Below are 19,398 nucleotides of genomic sequence, written 5' to 3'. Positions count from 1 at the left end.
TGAGGAAAACTACAGATTCCAGAGGGAAGAAAGCTGGATTCTTTAATTTTTCACCCTCCTGCATGGACATGAAAGTACTAGAAAACTAGGGTAAAATTGAAAATAAGCTTTCATGCAATCACAATTTGTATGTTCAATAAAATACTGCTATTATTTGCTTTCCTTATTCTGCTGTATTTAGCTACATTACAGAGAAATATATTTAGGGATATTCAACTTCCACAATTTTTTATTCTGGACAGCAATTTTCTCCATACCTGCATAATTACACAGCATTTCTGTGTATATACACATCTTTGCTTACAAGTCAAGAATATTGAGAAGATTTATTTTCATTTTTTCAGTTGCCATACTCTAACAAGAAAAAATGCATCCTAGAGCACAGTGTGTCTTTATTTCTGATACTAGGTTTATCAGAATCTACAAGCAGATTATACATGTATATATCTTATATTCATACATACATTTATACATATATGTATATACACACATATATATATGTGTGTGTGTGTATGTATATAAATAATTTCATAAATATTCAGAATTTAGACTGTTATTGGAAGTGATTTCTGGAAGACCCTAGTCCAGCTAACACATTGAAGAAGGACTGTCATCAGCTGAGTTGGTTTTGTCCCAAACCAATAGCTTTGTCTGGCTGAATCTCAAAAACTTCTAAAGGTGGAAATTCAGCCACCATCTTGGTACCTGTTTGGTATTATATTGCCTTCCCAGTGAGAAAGGCTTTGGTTTCTTGATGGTTTGGGTTTCTTTCCTAACATCCAATCTGAACTTCATAAGACAGTATTTGTCACCATTACCCTTGTTATGTTGTCTGCCACTACTGAGGAGATTTTTACTTTGTCGTTGCAATGGGAGCACAACTGTCTCATACTCAGCCTGGAAACCTTCAGCTGTCCCTTCCAGCTCATGAATGTAGACTCCAGCCTCCACATACATATTATGCTGTATATAGGTAAGATCCATCTGACATTTCCTACAGGAAAAAACCATTTGCTTTTTTTCCTCCAGAGCGATGTTATCCGCAAACCACAAGGGCAGATGGAGCTGAACTCGTCGTGCCAAATTGTAAGAGGTGAAGGGTCCCAAACATTCCAGGTAGGCATTGCTTTTTTTATCCTGCAGATAACCAACCATACACTCAGTGGCTGGGTGAGGGAGATAGTACCTAAGATCTCCTCTTTCTGAAAAACCCTTCTCACCAGATCTCTAGCCTGACTTCAGATCCTGGAGGATCTGAAGGAACATCTGAAGTGTTGGATTGCCATTAGAATTTGACTTTTGAAGTACTAGAAATTAGCCCATCACTGGATTCAGTTTTAAATCATTATTGTTAGAGGATTTTGTTATAAAGGCAGCATTAAAATTTCTCTCATACTCTGAAAGGCACATAGCCTGACCTGTGAGCTCCCTTCTGAAGTTATTAAGGCTTAATACTATTAAATTCGTGGCATCTTTCATCTTAGTTACAAGGTAGTGAATGCAGAATGCAATACAAAGTGAAGGCATGTTCATATTTATGTAGATACCTTTAAAACTAAAAATTAGCAGCAGCACTGAAAAACAAGAAAGGATGAGAGAACACAGAGTCACAATATCCAATAGAAACAGCATGAGAACCTATGAGAATTTCATCAATCTGAGTTTCATTTCATTCACTTGGACTTTGAGGATCTGCACCGTTTTTTTTTACCCTCAAAAAGTCCCTGCTGAATGACCAAATAAAAATCTGTATGGGATAGAGAAAGTCAGCAGCTGAAGAAAAGATTTGTAGGTACACAGATTTTTATTGTCTCACTCCTTTTCCTTCCAGCTTGTGACAGAAAAGAGAACCTACTTCCTGACAGCAGACTCACCCAATATCCTGGAGGAATGGATTCATGTCCTACAGAGTATCCTGAGAGTGCAAGTGACCAGTCCTACTGGTGTTCCTCATAGTGATGCTAAACCTACTGTGAAAGGTTGGCTAACCAAGGTAAAATAATATATCATACTTTAGCTCAGTATTGACAGTGGACCAGTTTCTTGGTTTGCACAGTAAATGTGAGCAAGAAATTAGTATTTTTATACTCCCTAGAAGAGTGGGGGAAGAAAAAAGTGGCAGTAGATTTCTGTATTTGAAAGTGAAACATTTATATAAATGATAAGGAATGGGACAAAAGAGACTACTGAAAGATACTGACTTTGTGAAATAGTAAGTAATAACAGGTATTTATCATATGTATGCTTTTCTTCAAGAGGATTCACAGCATAACATAGTAAAAAAAATCAGGAAACACTGTTAAATGTCATATTTAATTGGTCTGTAACTTGGAGAGTTTCAAAGAAATGGTTTGTATGGTTCCAGGTTAGCATTTATTTCTGTCATAACAGACTGCATGCACACTGGTGGAAAATACAAAGGCTGAAAATTCTTATGCTGTATACCATTTCCATAGTTTTGCATTGCAAGTTACTATGAATATTTTAGTGTAACTCTGATCTGCATCTGAGATGGCTAAAGACAACCTGCATCTGAAGGTTGCTCTTCTGCAATAGAAAGCAGCTCCCCAGACTATGGGTTGACTGGTCTTTTTCTGCTGAGATGAACTGATTTGTTTTTATAATTTTAAATGTGTTATTCTTATCATTTCTGTATTCTGAAATACAATGTTAAGTTCTTATGAATGAGTAAAATACTTCACAAAGTCTTGGACCCATTTCCATAAGCACCCATATCCCATCTACTTAGGTGGGATGTACTTACCTGCTCTTGGAAGTGGTGCCCCTGTATGTTTTGAGAGGAGCTTCATATTAGCATAAAACAAATAATATTCAAGGTTTTAAGGGAGAGTGGAACTGAAAGTTGAAATTCTAGGAAATCGTTACAGTAACACTGCTAATGTCAAAAACATATATTTCTTTGTCCTTACAGGTCAAGCATGGTCACTCTAAGCTGGTCTGGTGTGCACTGATTGGAAAAACTTTCTACTACTACCGAAATCATGAAGATAAGGTAATTCCTTTTTCCCTTGTTGTTCCTGAACCTCCTTTCCCATTTCTCATGACATTTTTACTGCTTCTGTGTCCCATGCTTCACGCTCTTCCTTGGTTACAATTTTCGTCTTCTAACAGCATCTATTCCACAATGAGAATCAATATTCTCTGATTTTAATTTTTTAAGGTAAAATTACAGCAGACTTAAAAGGCAAGTGATTGCTCTTTCTTAGATCACTGCATATCTTGTTTCTTACCCTCTCCATTTGGTCTTGTGAAGCCTTTAGAGCAGACTTTTATACAGCAGCTGATATATTCTGCATACTGTCATGAAAATTAATAGCAGCAACAATATGGGAAGAAGGGAGTCATTTAATGAGTGGAATGTGCTTCCATTTCTGGAAGCTTGAACCAATAGTCCATTGCTTTGTCCTGGTGATGACAAAAGCCAAGTTTTAGAATACCAAGAAATACTGTGGTTCATATTTGGGATTGACCTTCAGAGTTAGCACAGGACATATCCTCTGTTTGTCTGAATCTACTGACTTATGTAATTTTAAAAGTACTTATTTTCCAGTAGTGAGTTGAAGGTCTGACCAGGATCAGAAACAGTGGCTCAAGATACTGAGCAACTGACATCAAGTGTAATGGAAAAAAAAATAGTACCTTATGGGAAAAACCATTTTTATTTGCATATTCTCATTCTGATCTGTAGGTACTCTCCCAAGAAAAATAATAAAAGTAGTGGCACACTTTGTAAGTGTCACACTTTATGAAAGAGAAGAGATTCTATGGAAATACAAGATTACATTAGCTAAACACTGACTTTATTATTTATTCCTTACATTTTACAGAACTGCCAACATTTTGATCTGACTTTTCTTTCCCAGTGTTTCCTGTCCATGCTGGAAGATTAGCTACACTTACCTAACTCACTTCTGCTCTTTACAGTGTCCTCTAGGGCATCTGCCTATGCGTGAGTCCAAAGTGGAAGAAGTAGACCGTTCCTGTGACTCTGATGAGGATTATGAAGCCACTGGTGGAGGACTTCTCTCATCCCACTGTACATTGGTGATTCACCCACAGGACCAGAGTCCCACATACTTACTCATCCGCACCAAACAAGAGAAGGTATAAAAGACAGTCTTTGTGGGGTTTTTTGTTGTTGTGTTTTTTGTTGTTGTTGTTGTTTTTGTTTTTTTGAGAACAAGAGTCTGTTTGGTAATAGTGAACAAATGGGTCATACAGCTGAACCCGTTTGTAGAAAAGAGGTCTGAATTGACCCACACTGTTCTCATTTTTATGCCTAGAATACCTGGCTGTACCATCTGACTGTTGCAGCTGGCAGCAGTAATGCCACAGTGGGCACATCATATGAACAACTCATTGGAAAACTACTGGATGCAGAGGGAGACGCTAGTAAGTAGAAACCACAAACTCTTCCATGGTAGCAAAGCATAAGTAAGAGTAATTTCAATTCCCTCTTTTAAGCCAGCCAAAGTTGAGAGAGGGGGCTTTTCAGTAGTACATCATATGATAGTGTCCTTCTCCCCTAGTTCCCACACAAATCCATCGCATTGTCATGTTATTTATGAAAGCCTCTGAAATATTTGTAACAATGATTCAAACTAAAATAAAGAACTGGAGGGTTCTTTTATTATTATTATTATTATTATTATTATTGTTGCTCTTGATTTTCCTTTCCAGGAAATTTTGACCATACAAACACATGCTCTTTCCTCTAAATACACTCACACACACTTACATCCACACCTGTTTGTCTGCACATATAAACCCTTACACATACATCCATGCTTGTCTGTTCCTCCTCATCTTTGATACTTGCTCATGTGTGTATGATTATGCACCATGTTCTCAAATAGGTATTAACATATTCATTCATACTTAATTCTCTTTTCCTGCACACTCACATATTCCTGGACCTATATGTGAACCTTGCTTACTGTTGAACAGTGACATGCACTAAAAAAGAACAACAGCAGCAGGCAGCTGTCCTGGCAGAATGTCTCTGATTTGAGCACACAGCTGAGCAGTTTCATACCAGAATCCTGGTAAGAGCTGATGAGAAGCTCTGATGTAGCAGGATTGAGGATGCAATACTTCTTTTTGCTGATGGCTAATGCTGCTGGTGACTCCTTATCCATGGCAGGCTTTGCTGAAATCAGGGAAGTGTCACCAAAGATAACGTGGCCCAGTGTGGCACTGCTTCCTTGGGTGCTCTGCTGTTTTAGCAAGGCTCCTTGTCAAAATGGGCACTATTACCTTTCTTCTGACACTGCATTTTTTGCCCATCTGCTACCTCAGATTCTCCTCTGTGGAAACATCCTATGTTGTGCTACAGTAAAGATGGGTTGCACACATCCCTCACCACTCTGCCGTCAGAGGCTCTACAGACTGAAGCTCTGAAACTTTTTAAGGTATAAGGGGCATTGCATGGTTTTCAGTTATTTTGTTCTGTTGTTGGGGCAACAGTAGTGTTTGGTCGTGTTGTCACCAATATTTGCTGTCACTATTGGTTGCTTTAGACAGGTCTGCTAGGCATTTAATTACAATATGACAATTAAATTTTAGGTGTCATTCATTCCTTGGAGTTTAACTTTCCTTTTGTGGAATCTGGTTTTAGGAGTACTGTCCCCCACTAACTTTATGCTTCAAAGGTAGCTGTATCTTCCTTTTTCCACTCTGACAGTTGGACTGAAGAAAATAGAAACATTTTACTGGCAAACTCCATTGTATCAGTAAAACCAGTGGTGAAGCCACTGGAGATTGCATTTTTGCAAGATCAGCAGTGAGACTGGACACTGTGAACAAGGTCAAGCGCAGGCATGGAAGGCAGGAAGCACAGTTTCCCCTTGATTCTCTTGCTGACTTGTAAGTTCCTCAGGCTGGGGGAGGTTGAGTAGGTTTCCTAGTTGCCATAACTAAACAGGGAATTAAGTATTGATTCTCCTTCCTCCTCTCAAGGTTATTTATTAATTGTCTGTAATGCATCTGAGAAACCTGGTCTGGAAAGTAACAGAGAAGAGGTGCTGTATTCATGGCATTGACTAACTTCCATCCTTTTACAGTCCTGTCAGCTGTTCATCAATGTTCCCGTGGAGGCATCCTCTATTGATTACCACGTGTCCCTTGCCCAGACAGCGCTGCAGGTCTGCTTGACACATACTGAGCTGCAGAATGAAATTTACTGTCAGCTTGTTAAACAGACCAGCTGCAGACAACCCCAGAACCACGCAGTCATTCAGGTCAGTTCCTCTTTTATTACTTCTGCTCTGGAAGTACTTGGTACTTAATTCCTGGTTTTTAATAACTGGTGATGGGGCTAATGCTAAAGCTGTGGTAGAGAAAAGAGAATCTCAGCACTGGCATGCAAAGAAAAACACTAAGATTGTTAACTGCACACAAAATAGATTTTAGTTTAAATGTAACCATTTACCAGGTGCAAATAGTCTATTCAGACCATACTGAGAATCAAAATTCATAGCTTGTGTTGCCTAGCTATAACTGTCACATGGTATCAATTTTGTTTTCCATTTCAGATAATCAACAGCACACAAATCGTGAATATTACCATTAAGCATGAAATCTGAATTTTGCACTGTAATTATTGGATAAATTAAATGCATAAGTTACAGAATGAATGTACATAATTGTAGTATTCCCAGCTCAAATGAGAAATTAAAATCAGGTTGAAGAATATGGGTCTAATTTGAAACAAAATTCCCCAGTGTATTTTTTTTGTTGTGATTTGCATTTACATAGTATTAATTTAAGTCTTAATTGTTCCCTCAGCTCTGGTTACACTAGTCAAAATTTTCAGAAGTAGCCAGTAATTTAGAACTCTTCCTAGAGTCCAGGTGGAGATACTGAAGAGCAGTCTGTCTGACCATCACTTCCCTCTGAAGCATCTTGAACTACATGTCTAAAAACCATCACTCTGAAAAGCACTAGTTACCATTCAACATTTTGATTGCAGTATTCCATGAAAGACAACAGGTAAGAAGCACAGAACAAGAACAAGAGTGACGTCCAGTTTTATGTTCACAGTGCTGGCAGCTCCTGGCTTTATGTGCCCCTCTCTTCCTGCCTCAACATCACTTCCTCTGGTACATCAAACAGCACTTGCAGCGACATGCAGACCCCAGGTAAGGACTGCAACAGCATTTTCTTCTGCTAAGCTGCCTGCCTTTGCATCCACAGCAGATAAAGAGGGAAGCAATTTGTAACATGCATATGCAAAACTATGTTTAGAGAGAGGACAGAAGGTTCCCAGTGGTATAAAACTGTGTTCCTTCATTAATTTGTCACTTAGATAAGCTAGTTTACAAAACTGAGTGACCTATACTAGCAAAAGAACTTTTTTCAGATATAACTGAAATTACATAGGGAGTTTTTTTGCTAATGTAGCAACTTTCTTTTATTGATAGAAAGAGGGACTAAAGTAATTATTAATTAATTAGAATTAATTATTCAAATTTTAGATAATTACATTCTTCTGTCAGGTTAGCAGGCATACTGACAGAACAAAAGTGAGGCAGAGATCATCTCAGGAAACCATAAAAAGCTAGAGAAAACTAACAAACCTGAAATAAATGCTAGTACTGTTTTCTGTTACTTCTTTGGCATGTAACATTTTCCCCTGAAAGGAAACAGTACAAGATCTATAGTAAGGGCAATAAGTTTTTCTCCACTGTTCATGCTGTGCTCTTTGTTTCCATGGTGATATTGACTTCAGCAATCTCACTGTGTCCTTGAGGGGAGGTCACAGCTAGAGACGTCTAGTTGTCTGTTGCAAGAATGTACTGTTGTTAAGACATAGGTAAAAGACTCATTTCCTTTCAAACAGATATTCGTATCCAATAATAAGCCTAAATCTGCCTTGGTACTCAAGCTATAAGTCTCCTGGCACTGCAAAGGAAATCTGTGTACTCCTGTCAAGTCTCTTATTTTTTATATGCTGCCTCACATTTGCTATTTCTTCTCAGAAGTGAAATTATGGGTATCAGGTGCTCCTCAGTGTTCAGATTCTCTCTCTATTTGCTAAGGCAACCTGTTAGGGATCTCTTCAAACGTGTGCATTATCAGCTCTCAGAGTGGCCCATTCACCGCAGTAGTGGAGCTGCTGTTGGGGACTGTTGAATTTCATAAGGGTGTGCTGGGCTCTGTGAAATGGATTTATTACATCAGTTTCAAGCATTATTATGCTGATGGTCTACCAGGTTCTTAGCCCAGAAGTACCTTTATCAAAAAATGTACTGTTAAGCAGAAGCAAAAAAGAAATTTCTTTGTACAATCCAGCTATGAAACAATTATTAGGGCTAGAAAAGAAGCAGGGAAATAACCCTGTGATTCCTAAAGGGTCTTTTATCTACCTTAATTTTACAGGTTCTTGGAGCTCAGGTACATGCTGTAGCTTTTCACTTGAGCTGTTAGTCTGTTGAGATGAACAGTGTATCTGCACAGAGATGTATCTTTGCTTGAGCAAAAGCCTGAGGGAGGAAAGCTTTGCCATGGCAGGGGAAATTGAAGAGCTCATGGCACTTACAGTATGTTCATTGTTCTCTCCACCTCTTTGCCTAGGAGTGAGATAGGGAAGTATGCCATCTACTGCCAGAGATCAGTAGACCGCACAGTGCAAGTTGGAGAGCGGGAGGCCAAGCCCTCCCGGATGGAGATTGTGTCCATCCTGCTACGAAATCCCTACCACCACTCACTCCCCTTCAGCATCCCAGTGCACTTCATGAATGGAACCTACCAGGTGAGCCACCACAACTGCCTTTCTTCTGGGCACTAGAGAACTGCACCAGAATCTGCCTGCTTCATGTGGGAGGGTGGCACCACGGTATTTATACATATCAGATATTGGGAGATAGACAGTACTTTTCCTCCTTGTCATTTTAGCTGTTTGCCCTGAGAAAATGAAAATAATCCAGCTCCACCTCTACAAGTCTTAGAAAGAAGAGGTAGCTGGACAAAATGGAGAGTTGTCAAAAGTGTCTCAGTATGGGAAAGAATGCAGTGTGAAGGGAGACAACATGCAAGTGCTGAAACTGGAGCTGGCAGTTAATCCTGAGACATTAATCTGTAGGAAACCAGCCTTCATTAGTTGTGATACCCATCAAGGTCGAGTTTCTTGAATTTTTCTTGTATCCTGAATTCCTCTTTCATTGCAGGTTATAGGTTTTGATGGTTCTTCTACAGTTGATGAATTCATCCAGCGACTGAATCAGGAGACAGGAATAAGGAAGCCATCCCATGTGGGATTTTCTCTTTTCACAGATGATCCTTCTGGCAGGAATTTGGAACATTGTTTGCAGGGCAACATGAAGGTTTTTATTTTTTTCTCTGCTACCTTCAGTATACATCTTTGAAGAACTGCTAAATGGTTAATAAACTGCTAAATGGCTAATAGTTTTTTCTTAATGAGTAAAGATCACATAAACTTGAATATTGTCTTTGTAGATTAAGATTCACAGAGCAGATCTTAATTCCTGTATTTGGCTCACCACAACCCCATGCAATCCTACAGGCTTGGGGAAAAGTGGCTGGAAAGCTGCCCATGGGAAAAGCATCTGGGGAACTTGGTCAATAGCCAGCTGAACATGAACCAGCAGTGTGCCCAGGTGGCCAAGAAGGCGAGTGGCACCCTGGCCTGTATCACAAATAGCATGGCCAGTAGGACAGGGAAGTCATTATTCCCACGTACTTGGCACTGGTGAGGCCACACCTCGAGTCCTGTGTCCAGTTCTGAGCCACGAGAAAGACACTGAGGTGCTGGAGTGAGTCCCGAGAAGGGCAACAGAGCTGGTGAAGGGTCTGGAAAGTAAGTCCTGTGAGGAAAGGCTGAGGGAGCTGGAGAAGAGGAGGCTTAAGGGGGAAACTTTTTTGCTCTCTACAACTACCTGAAAAGAGGTTGCAGCGAAGTGGTGGATGGTCTCTTCTCCCAAATAACAGGATGAGGAAATGGCCTCAAGTTGCTCCAGGGGTTGTTTAGATTGGCTGTTAGACAAAACTTCTTCACTGAAAGTGTTGTTAAGCATTGTAACAGGCTGCCCAGGGAAGCAGTGGAGTCACCATCTCTGGAGGTGTTTGAAAGACATGCAGATGTGGCACGTGGGGATATGGTTAAGTGGTGGACTTGGCAGTGCTGGATTAATGGTTATACTTTCAGATCTTAAAAGTCTTTTCCAACCTAAATGATTCTGTGATCCTCTAATTAGCTCAGTCTAATCTGATATACTTCTTAATACAAAGCAAGTTCTATTTTAGTAGGTGATAAATTGGTCAATTTTAAAAAAGTCTTTAATATGTGCTAAAATCTGAGTTAAAGTTTAATTTGTCTTGACTACAAAATTGAAATATGACTGAGCTAGTCACCATGATCAGATATCACAACTGACATCAAATGTGACACTTCTAATTGAGACAAATTTATGTTAGGCTGTGAGTCTTGTGGCATGTCTATATAAATTGTATTGGATTATGAAGTATCTCCTAGCCATCTCCAGGTAACTCAGGCCTACACTGCTGATGAGTGTACTTAGGGGATAAAGCTCTACTGAGTATGGCTTCACTTTAAGAGTAGAGCACCTCAGATCAAGGAAAGGGCAAGCAGTTAAGGTATTAACGTTAGTGTCTTTCATAAGGAGATTGTTACCCATTCTGCAACTGAATGATTGCCTGAATTGAGCAGGTTATTCACCATGAATGAGGCACATCAGATTTTGGTACAAATCTGGGAAAATAATTTGTCATACAGCATTGATGGAAGAATAGTTGTAGTGACAACCTTGAAGAGACTCTGATACCTCTATGGAACTTAATCAATTTTACACAGTGTAAAATTTCACATTAGGCAACAGAGTGAAAAGATACCAATAGCTTTGAATTAGATGGTTTGAAAAGGAAACAGCCACAAACAGTGCCAAATTATATAGTTTGCTTTCTTGGCCTGATATAGATCAGCTAATCTGGAGCTTTGCTGGTAATTGGATCACCATCTAGAAAGATGAGGTATCAGAGTAAATGAAGGAGCTTGACACAATCAAAGGCATTTTTACTAGTTATTATTTACTTGCCAAGGCAATCTCAATAGCTTCTTAAGAGAGGTTTAGAGATCTGATTATGTATTTCATGTGGCTTCTTATGTTCACGTTCCTTTTATTGAGATACCATTGAAAGAGAAGTAGGGGCCTTCATTAGACCACTTATAAAAGGACTGGACTAAACAAGGGTTTGGTTTAGCCATGCATGTAGACAGCTGCTGTTCGTGGGATATGCTAGTGCTTGGCTCAGGAGGGCATTTCTGAAGCAATCCTACCAATGTTCCTATTGACCATGCTTTGACTCACGTTAAGGAGTAACCTGAGAGACTAACATTGATTCTTTTTGCATGAAACATGAACGGGAAGATGTGATCCAACATAGCAGTGGGCTTTCAGCTCACATGACCAGAATAAAGCTAATCACAAAGGAAAGCCCTTTAAAACATGTATAGTGTGGGCATACAGATTTTGGAATGGGTGTTTTTCTGTGCCTATGTGCTTTTCCTGAGCTTTGCTACTTGTTAATGTAGATACAGTCACAAGAGTTACCACCAGACTAGAATTCCTTTAAACATGTACCGCTGCAGATTAGAGATGGAGTTTTCAGTTGGAACGCTTTAATTTTTACATACTGTGTAATAGGAAAGGAAGTGTTTTGTCACCTTTGACTGTGTTTATGCTGATCCGGTCTGTTTCTTGATATGCTGTGTTCCACAGTACTTTATTCACTTACTTGCCCCTCAAACCCTGGCTACGCATCTCGCCCCAGTTTGTGTCTCTTCTCTCCTTCATATTTTTTAAAGATCTGTGATGTCATTTCTAAATGGGAACAAGCCTTAAAAGAATTGCATCCTGGGAAATACGAAGGTGGCACAAGAATTGTGAAGCTGACCTATAAGAACAGGTACTGTCCTTTATTTGGTGGCCTCACTATTCCTGTTAGTTAAACATTCTAGACTGCATATATTTCTGTAGATGACCAGTAATTTATAGTATTGTTAGTGCCAAAACTATTTTAGCTAAGATGCATTTAAATCCTACATGAGATGTGATGACTTTTGTGTGTTACACATACAAAAGCATATGGCCTAGAGGTAAAGCCCAAACCACTTTGCAATAGCAGAATAGACTTAGAGTTAAGAACCGGCTCTGGTACAATAAGACATATTTGGCACAATTTCATTTGCCTAGATCCTAAAACATAATTAAATAACGTGTATTAGGTGAGAGGAAGAGAGACCTGGAGGAAAAATCACTATTAAAAACAAATACGCTGAAACTTGTAATTATGTGAACAATCACAAAGATGAAAAAGATACAAGAACAATGTTCTAAATCACAAGCTGTACAAGAGACGTGTAGCAGCAGTGCCTAAACTTCATAAAGAAAGAAATGTTAAAAGTTAGATGATGAAAGATAGTAGAGAAGGGAAGTACAAAACAAAGCTTTAAATCAAAACCTGAAACAAGTTCATCACTTAAAGTACAGAGAGGAATTCTGCATTACAGTGAATCGAGGGGGCTGAGCCAAAGGAGCTCCCTCCAAGATGCTTCCACCAGCCCAGCAAAGTGGTGGCTCCCACTCACAGCAGCTGCAAAGAAAAAGTGAAGCAAAAAACTCTCCGCCGCCCTACCCCATCACCACCAAATCCTCTCCAGCAATCAAGCTGGAATTCAGAGCCATTAGCCGTCCTTTATTAGTTGGCTCCAAGGGTAGGTAGTAGGAGCAGGGGCCAGGTCCCAAACCTTCCCCATTGGTAAGGGAGAGAAAAAATTCCGTGAAAGATTTTGAAACTGTTACAGCAGACAAAACTAAGGCTACTCCAAAACTGAAGAGACAAAGTTCTTTATTGAACATATGAAAATTTTGTTAACTGTAATGGTGGAAACAAATTTCTGTCAACTTTGTTAGTTGGTATAATAGGGATGGAAGCAGAAGTTACTGCTTTTGACCCAGAAGGCACTATTAGTTTCAGGAGTGAAACTTGGCAGTATTATTTTGTTGGACTGCAATGTGCCTAGACTGGACAGCAAGGATGTTTTGATAAGATCTTTCCAAGGTTGGGCTGTTCTGATACCAAAGACATGTCAATATGGTCCTAATGGTGTTGTTAATCTCAAAGTTGGAAAAAGTTAACAAACTGATCCACTGAAATGAGTATCTCATGCAGTGTTGTGGAATATATAGCCACAGATGCAGCTTTAAATTAATATTTGAATTAAATACCATGGCCTGTAAGTTGGCATGCGTAAGGAATGGTTCTGGGAAGCATTCTCCAGCTGGTATCTTCAACTCCCATTGGTAATCTTGCCACATAAAAAAATGCAAGTGGGAATGGAATAAAAAAATAGTAGTAAACTTTGATTTACAAGCATGTTTCTTTAAGTTTTGAAATAAAGCCTGCTAATTGGGTCTTTTATGTCTTGCTGAAGCAAACTGAAGTCTTTTTTAATAAGTGGTTAAGTCCAAGCTGGCAAGTCTACAAGGCTTCCTTGTAAAAGCTTGTATGTGTAGAGCAGGGGTAGTTCTCTTTTCTGTGATAAGCAGAGAAGGCCATAACTGAGTATTGCCTGTCTGTGCTTGATGGGGGTCAAGGAACCCTTATTTAGCTATGTTTAATAAGGGTTCACCATCTAGAAGTGGTTGGCTTACAGAATTCAAATAGGTCCCAAAGCTAGAAAGCATATTTCGAGCCTCCTTGCCCAAACCTTTCTTGAAACAGAGGCACTTCAGCTTGCAAATCTCTACAGTACCCCCTCTCAATACAAAAATAAGAATAACCTGCTTTTATTTTGCCTCACCTTGATTAAAATTTCCAGTTGTACTTTCAGTTTACAGTATCTTTTTACCATCACAATCATCCCTCCTTTTCAGACTGTATTTTCGAAGCCAAGCCAAGGGTGAGACAGACCGTGAGCGGTTGCTACTGGCCTTCCAAGTCAGCAATGAAATAGCCAGTGGAAGGTTTCCTGTTAATAAGGAATTAGCTCTGGAAATGGTGGCTCTGATGGCTCAGGTGGGTATTGCTATGGGCAGAAATACTCTCCTTTGTCCTCCTTCAGCTGGGCACTAAATATCTTTGATTAAGCAGCTACCTTTTACATCAAAATTGTTTCTTCTTATCAAAAATACAGTCAGAGATGTACCATGCCAAATATACATCTGTTAGAATACCGTTTGCTCTAGGAGTGCCTCTCGTCTCCTTCTCAAGAAAAATATCAGAAAAAACAGTGAGGCTCTAATATCGCCAGAACTGCTCCAATTGGTACCTTAGTAGAGATACGGAAATAGTACCACTACTAGAGTTCCATTAAGAGTAAAAACTTTCCCTGTTGCATTGCCAATACCCTCCTACTCATGACAAGCATCTTGTAGGATCCTACATTAGACCTCCAGGTTTGCATTTAGCATTTGACTACATAAAACACACAGTGTGGGTTGTGGGCATGATAAGCAGGATAATAGTTTCTTACTGAGTTGAAACTGATTGTTGTATTTGTTAAAGCAGTGTGAACCAAGATGAAGAAGCTGGGGCTATGATCCAAATATGCTGTTGTTTTAATTGGCCAATGGAAAATAAATGCCCAAAGCCTGGCAGTTGTACAGATGTGTCTCCTTACAACAAGCATCTGGCTGAAATCTTGGTTCACTTTCTTAGATCAGTAAATAATTCCTTGAGCAGTCAGGTCCTCAGTAGTTGCTCTTTGATATACATTTACCCTAATTCCCCAGCCTGTATCTTTTTGCATGACTAATAAACACAGTAGTTTGGTATGGGAATTCATGGAATGTTCTGCTGCATTAAACCCCCCATATTTCTGTTGCACTATAATGTTGTCTTAGGTGGAATATGGAGATTTGGATCGACCAGGATCTGCAAGTCCTGGGGGGGCATCACAACTGAAAATGCAGCATCTTCTCCATCAAGTCTTAGATAAATTCTACCCCAAACACTACAAGCAAAACATTACTCCTGAACAGCTCAGGTAAATTACTGGTTCTTCAAAACTTTGCACTGAAAACGGTTTTGACTTGCAAAATTCTGTCTTTGTATTTAAGAAGTTTCAAGGAGCCCTGTCAAGATTATTTAATGTAGAAACTTAAACAAAACACAAATGTCACAAAAAGGTTCCCTTAAAAGAAAAACCAATATAAAGATAGCCAAATCACCAACTAATTTTCCCCTAGACAAGAAGTTCAGGCCTTTCACTTCCAAATTAGGCATCTCGGTTCCAAGAAACTAACCTAAGCCTAAGATGAATTATCTTTCTGATTTTTTGTATTATCCTTCCCCGAAGTGTTAATTTAATCCAAATGCCTAACACTTGCAATAAGCCATAAAGCCAGCACATATGAGTTGCTTCAGTCTATGCAGTAATTCTGGTAGGACTTATTTTGGTAGGGCTTTTTGATGTTCTGACTTGGAAATTCTCACAGACAAAGCAGAGAGCTCAAGTACAGAATTCAGATCCTGCTACGGATCCCAGATCTATCTGTTTTAAAGCAAGAGAACCTAAGCAGCTACTTAGGGATGCAGTGGTGGAGCTAACACAGTTACCTCCTTTTGGAAGCAAATTCCACTTGCATGGAGAAAGGTAGCTGCAAAACCATCCTAGTGAGCCAAAACAAGAGCGAGTTACTATGTGTTGCCACTCCATATAGAGCATCCTACAGCAAGGTACAAGGAAGGTGAGAGTGTAACTCAATGTGAAGACAAGCTGGGCAGGGTTTTACTGTAACAGCTGCCCCAGTGTTTGTAGTTTGAGTTGTTAAATAAATACACCAGTGAGCAACCCCTATGTGAGTAGGGTTCCTGGGCATTACAGTGTAACTAGAAATAATTATGGAAGTAGAGAAAATGCTAAAATAAACTCAGGTTGTACAATCCTTGTAAGTGATAGTGCTAACAGCCCTGTCTGTACAAGCTGTGTAGAGCAGCCCTTTTGGAGTAAAGAGGTATGTAACTCTGAACGGTTACAATTCTACACACACCTTTCCTTGGAAAATATTAGTAAATAATACTGTCTTGTGTCTTGGATTCTGCAAGGCAACTGACAGACAGGCTGGCGACCAAGTGGATGGTGCTGCAGGGATGCTCCTCACCAGAATGCATTCGAATCTATTTGACAGTGGCCCGGAAATGGCCTCTCTTTGGAGCCAAAATATTTGCTGCTAAGGTAACTGGACTACACTTTTTTCTGTTGCGAAGAGTGAACTACTGGAGCAGATACACACCTGGTAACATGGTTTGAAAAATGCTTCTAATTCAGTGTCTTGGTTTGAGATAAGCAACTGCCAAGTCCCCCCAGGCACAGAGAGAAAAGCCTCCCTCCTAACACCAGGGAAAGGGAGGAAAAGAGAGGGGAAAGAAAAAAAAACACTTCAAACTGCATTTTTACTAAATCTACATATATTTTTCACAGAAAGAAAGAGACAATTAGAAGAGAGTATAAATATACACTCACACAAGTCTGCAACAACAAGTTCCCCACCTCAACTTCTTAACGAACACACAAATTCTACTGTCCTAACTACACATTACTTAAGAAGAAGCTTATTCCCCAGGGAGACAAACCCAAGCAGAAAGGAGAGACCCAGAACAAGACATTTTACTTTCCTGAGGTACCCTGTGAGCCAGTGGTGGGCCTGGTCCTCTCCATCCCCCCTGGGACAGCATCGTGTGTCCTCCCAAGAGGAGGGCTGAGAAGCGACTGCCTTAACCATTCCCACACTGGTTCCTACTTCCCTGGAGATGATGTCATAATGTGGTATGGAATACAAAATTACTGGCTAGAAGAGGTCAGCTGTTAGCTCAGCCCAGCTCAAGTCAGCTGACAGCTTTGGCCTAGTCCACACTTCAGAGCCCAAATCTAGGCCCACCTAGGTGAACCCATAACATTCAGGAAGGGAAAAAACCTGAATAGTCTGTTCTGAACAAACAGCTCTGGTACCACATAGGTTGAAAAAGAAGGCAGGCAAGGGGGTTGCTAGTGTTCAGTACAAAAATGCTGAAGGTTCCATGGCTGTGTCAATTGATCTCGATACAGAGTACTACCTGTCCTTACAAACCTTGCCAAGGCTTTCCTAGGCAGGAATTTCCCTGGTCCCCAAGGCTGCAATGATAGTTTAAAAAGTACTATTTACGTACTGCCACAACGATGGAAGGGAAGAGTCCCCCATAAGTCACAGCTGGCAGCTGATGCTAACTGTAAGGGGAAATGGGTATTTCAGTCCTGTTCCTCTGCTTGACACAGAGCAGGATGCTTTTCTTGCCACATGAGGGAGGCAAGCACTGCTAATGTCCTGTTGCAGAAGCAAAAGCTAAAGTGCATGTTGGGTAAGCTGCCAGCCCACAGGTATCAGCAGGAGAGCAAAGAACAGTGGAGAGAGTGCTTCTCCCAGTAGCTTCTAACACCCCTCAGTCCATCCTCGGTTGTACCCATCACCCTTGCCTGAACTAATGTCTTAGCATATAGTGGCTGTCTGAGAAGTCTTGTTTTGGCATTAACCATCTTCCCCATCCCAGCAGAAACTTCCCCTGTTGAAAGCTTGAGATATGTCTTCTCCATGGTTACATTTCTCTTGCTTTGAAGTCAAAGCTGCTGTAGTTATGGAATAAAGTCTAATGATGAAACAGACTTCTTGAGTAAATATACAAAAAGTTTTCGAAAAGAGATTTCCACTGTCAGGATTAAAAGCACAAAAGTTTACTGGCATTTTAAGTTATGGACACTGAAGAAGGAGAATATAGAATAGTTCCCCCCACAGTTTAAATAATACTGGTATTTCTGATGATTAAGTTATAACTTTTCAACAGTTAAATGACAAAGCCTATGGAATTAGGCATATAATTGCAGATTCCTAGGAAAGACCTATGTGATTAGTCATAACAACTCATTTTTAACAGATAATTGATGCATATTTGTCTGTTAGAAATGCAGTTGCATTGGTGTGGTGGTACTGCGTGCACTGATATAGAAACCAACAGACTTCACTGGCAGCCTGACCAACAGGCAGGAGAAGCATAAAATTGTGCAGAGCAGAGCTGCCATTTCATTACTCTGTCCTAGCATTTCCTTCCATTTTAACTACACCAATGAAATTTAATTCATCTCAAATCCTTTGTTATCCTTATATCTCTTGTGCCACTACTCTAAAACTGTATATAAATCTGAAAATATTATTCAAAATTTTGAGAAAAGCCCTCTTAAAAATCAAACCAGGTCACACCAGTAAGCCCATAGGATTCTTTCTCATCATCACTTTATCCTTCAAACACAACATTTATGTCAGAAACATCATTCTGTGGTGATCAAGAAATACCTAAATTAATAATTTTCTTTCTCTCTAGCCTATTTTGCCTTCCTCATTGGAAGACTGCCCAGTCTGGATAGCTGTGAATGAAGATGGTGTCAGCATACTGGATTATAACACAATGGTATGTTGAGAAGACTGTTTAAGAAAAATACCTTACCTGCCACAGAAGGACATTCCCCTGAGTCCACTGAAAGTCAGTAAAAGTTTGTCTTTAACTTCAAATGGATGCAGAAGTTAATTTGTAAAAGTCAAGAGATGAGGGAAGTCAGTGCTATGTTTGAACAGTACATAGACAAACTAAAACTACAGCTCTGCAGTGTAAAGTAGGCTAGCAACCCTGCTCAAACATCTTGCAAAATCTCAGTCGTGTGTGCTTTACTACCACCATCTGGGATATAACAAAATCTGGATTATGAAGCAGTGAGGCATTGAGCAAGACAGAAAAAAAAATAGAAATGCAATTCTCACTTGAGGTTTCTCTTCCAGCTGTTACCTTTATAGCCAATTACCTACCCATAGTGCCTGCTGCTGCCGGAGATCTGGTGTTCTGGCAGGAAGCAGCAATATAAACTCACATTATTTTAAGATGGGCATTTTGATTTTTTTACAGAACTATGACTTTATCAAACTCTCTATCTGCAGCATTTGAAGGTCTCTTATTCATACTCCTCTGTGCTGACCTTTGGAGGCTGTCGAGATGACTTCATGATTGTAGTCAGTCAAAAGAAGGAAAAAAGTTCTGGAAAAAACAGCACTGAAAAACTCCTCTTCACAATGGCAGTTCCTAAGGTAATTCTAAAATGAAAAGTGAGTTTCTTTCCAGCTGGCAGCATCAGAGCCGGGTGTTTTGTATAAGCCCTGGGGACTGGTACTTGTAGCTGCTGCACTAGCTATACACATTCAACAAGCCCCTTGTAAGCTGGAACCTTTGAACAAGAGACTTATTTTACCTAACTCTTAGAGACAGACCTTCATTTCAAAACTGAGCAGTTCCATGTGAGAAAGCCATCTAGAAAAGTTA

At 39.8% G+C, this 19,398-nt stretch overlaps 1 protein-coding gene across 5 annotated transcripts in view; it reads left to right on the top strand.

Moving 5' to 3' along the window:
• Positions 1–19,398, top strand: part of PLEKHH1 (pleckstrin homology, MyTH4 and FERM domain containing H1) — an 80,494-nt gene that overhangs the window by 56,420 nt on the left and 4,676 nt on the right. For all 5 annotated transcript variants that reach the window (XM_071558135.1, XM_071558133.1, XM_071558134.1 and 2 more), the window contains 16 exons: positions 1,030–1,116; positions 1,832–1,993; positions 2,933–3,013; positions 3,946–4,125; positions 4,305–4,413; positions 5,320–5,432; positions 6,084–6,260; positions 7,063–7,160; positions 8,596–8,773; positions 9,189–9,344; positions 11,864–11,964; positions 13,935–14,076; positions 14,904–15,046; positions 16,108–16,237; positions 18,412–18,498; positions 19,020–19,166. In XM_071558135.1, coding sequence (XP_071414236.1) covers positions 1,030–1,116; positions 1,832–1,993; positions 2,933–3,013; positions 3,946–4,125; positions 4,305–4,413; positions 5,320–5,432; positions 6,084–6,260; positions 7,063–7,160; positions 8,596–8,773; positions 9,189–9,344; positions 11,864–11,964; positions 13,935–14,076; positions 14,904–15,046; positions 16,108–16,237; positions 18,412–18,498; positions 19,020–19,166 — 2,091 coding nt within the window. The remainder of the gene's footprint in view (positions 1–1,029; positions 1,117–1,831; positions 1,994–2,932; positions 3,014–3,945; positions 4,126–4,304; positions 4,414–5,319; positions 5,433–6,083; positions 6,261–7,062; positions 7,161–8,595; positions 8,774–9,188; positions 9,345–11,863; positions 11,965–13,934; positions 14,077–14,903; positions 15,047–16,107; positions 16,238–18,411; positions 18,499–19,019; positions 19,167–19,398) is intronic.

This window comes from Pithys albifrons, chromosome 6 (genome assembly GCF_047495875.1).
Source record: "Pithys albifrons albifrons isolate INPA30051 chromosome 6, PitAlb_v1, whole genome shotgun sequence".
NCBI lineage: Eukaryota > Metazoa > Chordata > Aves > Passeriformes > Thamnophilidae > Pithys > Pithys albifrons.
Note: the sequence above shows the minus strand (reverse complement) of the source record. Positions and strands in the feature narration are given on the sequence as shown.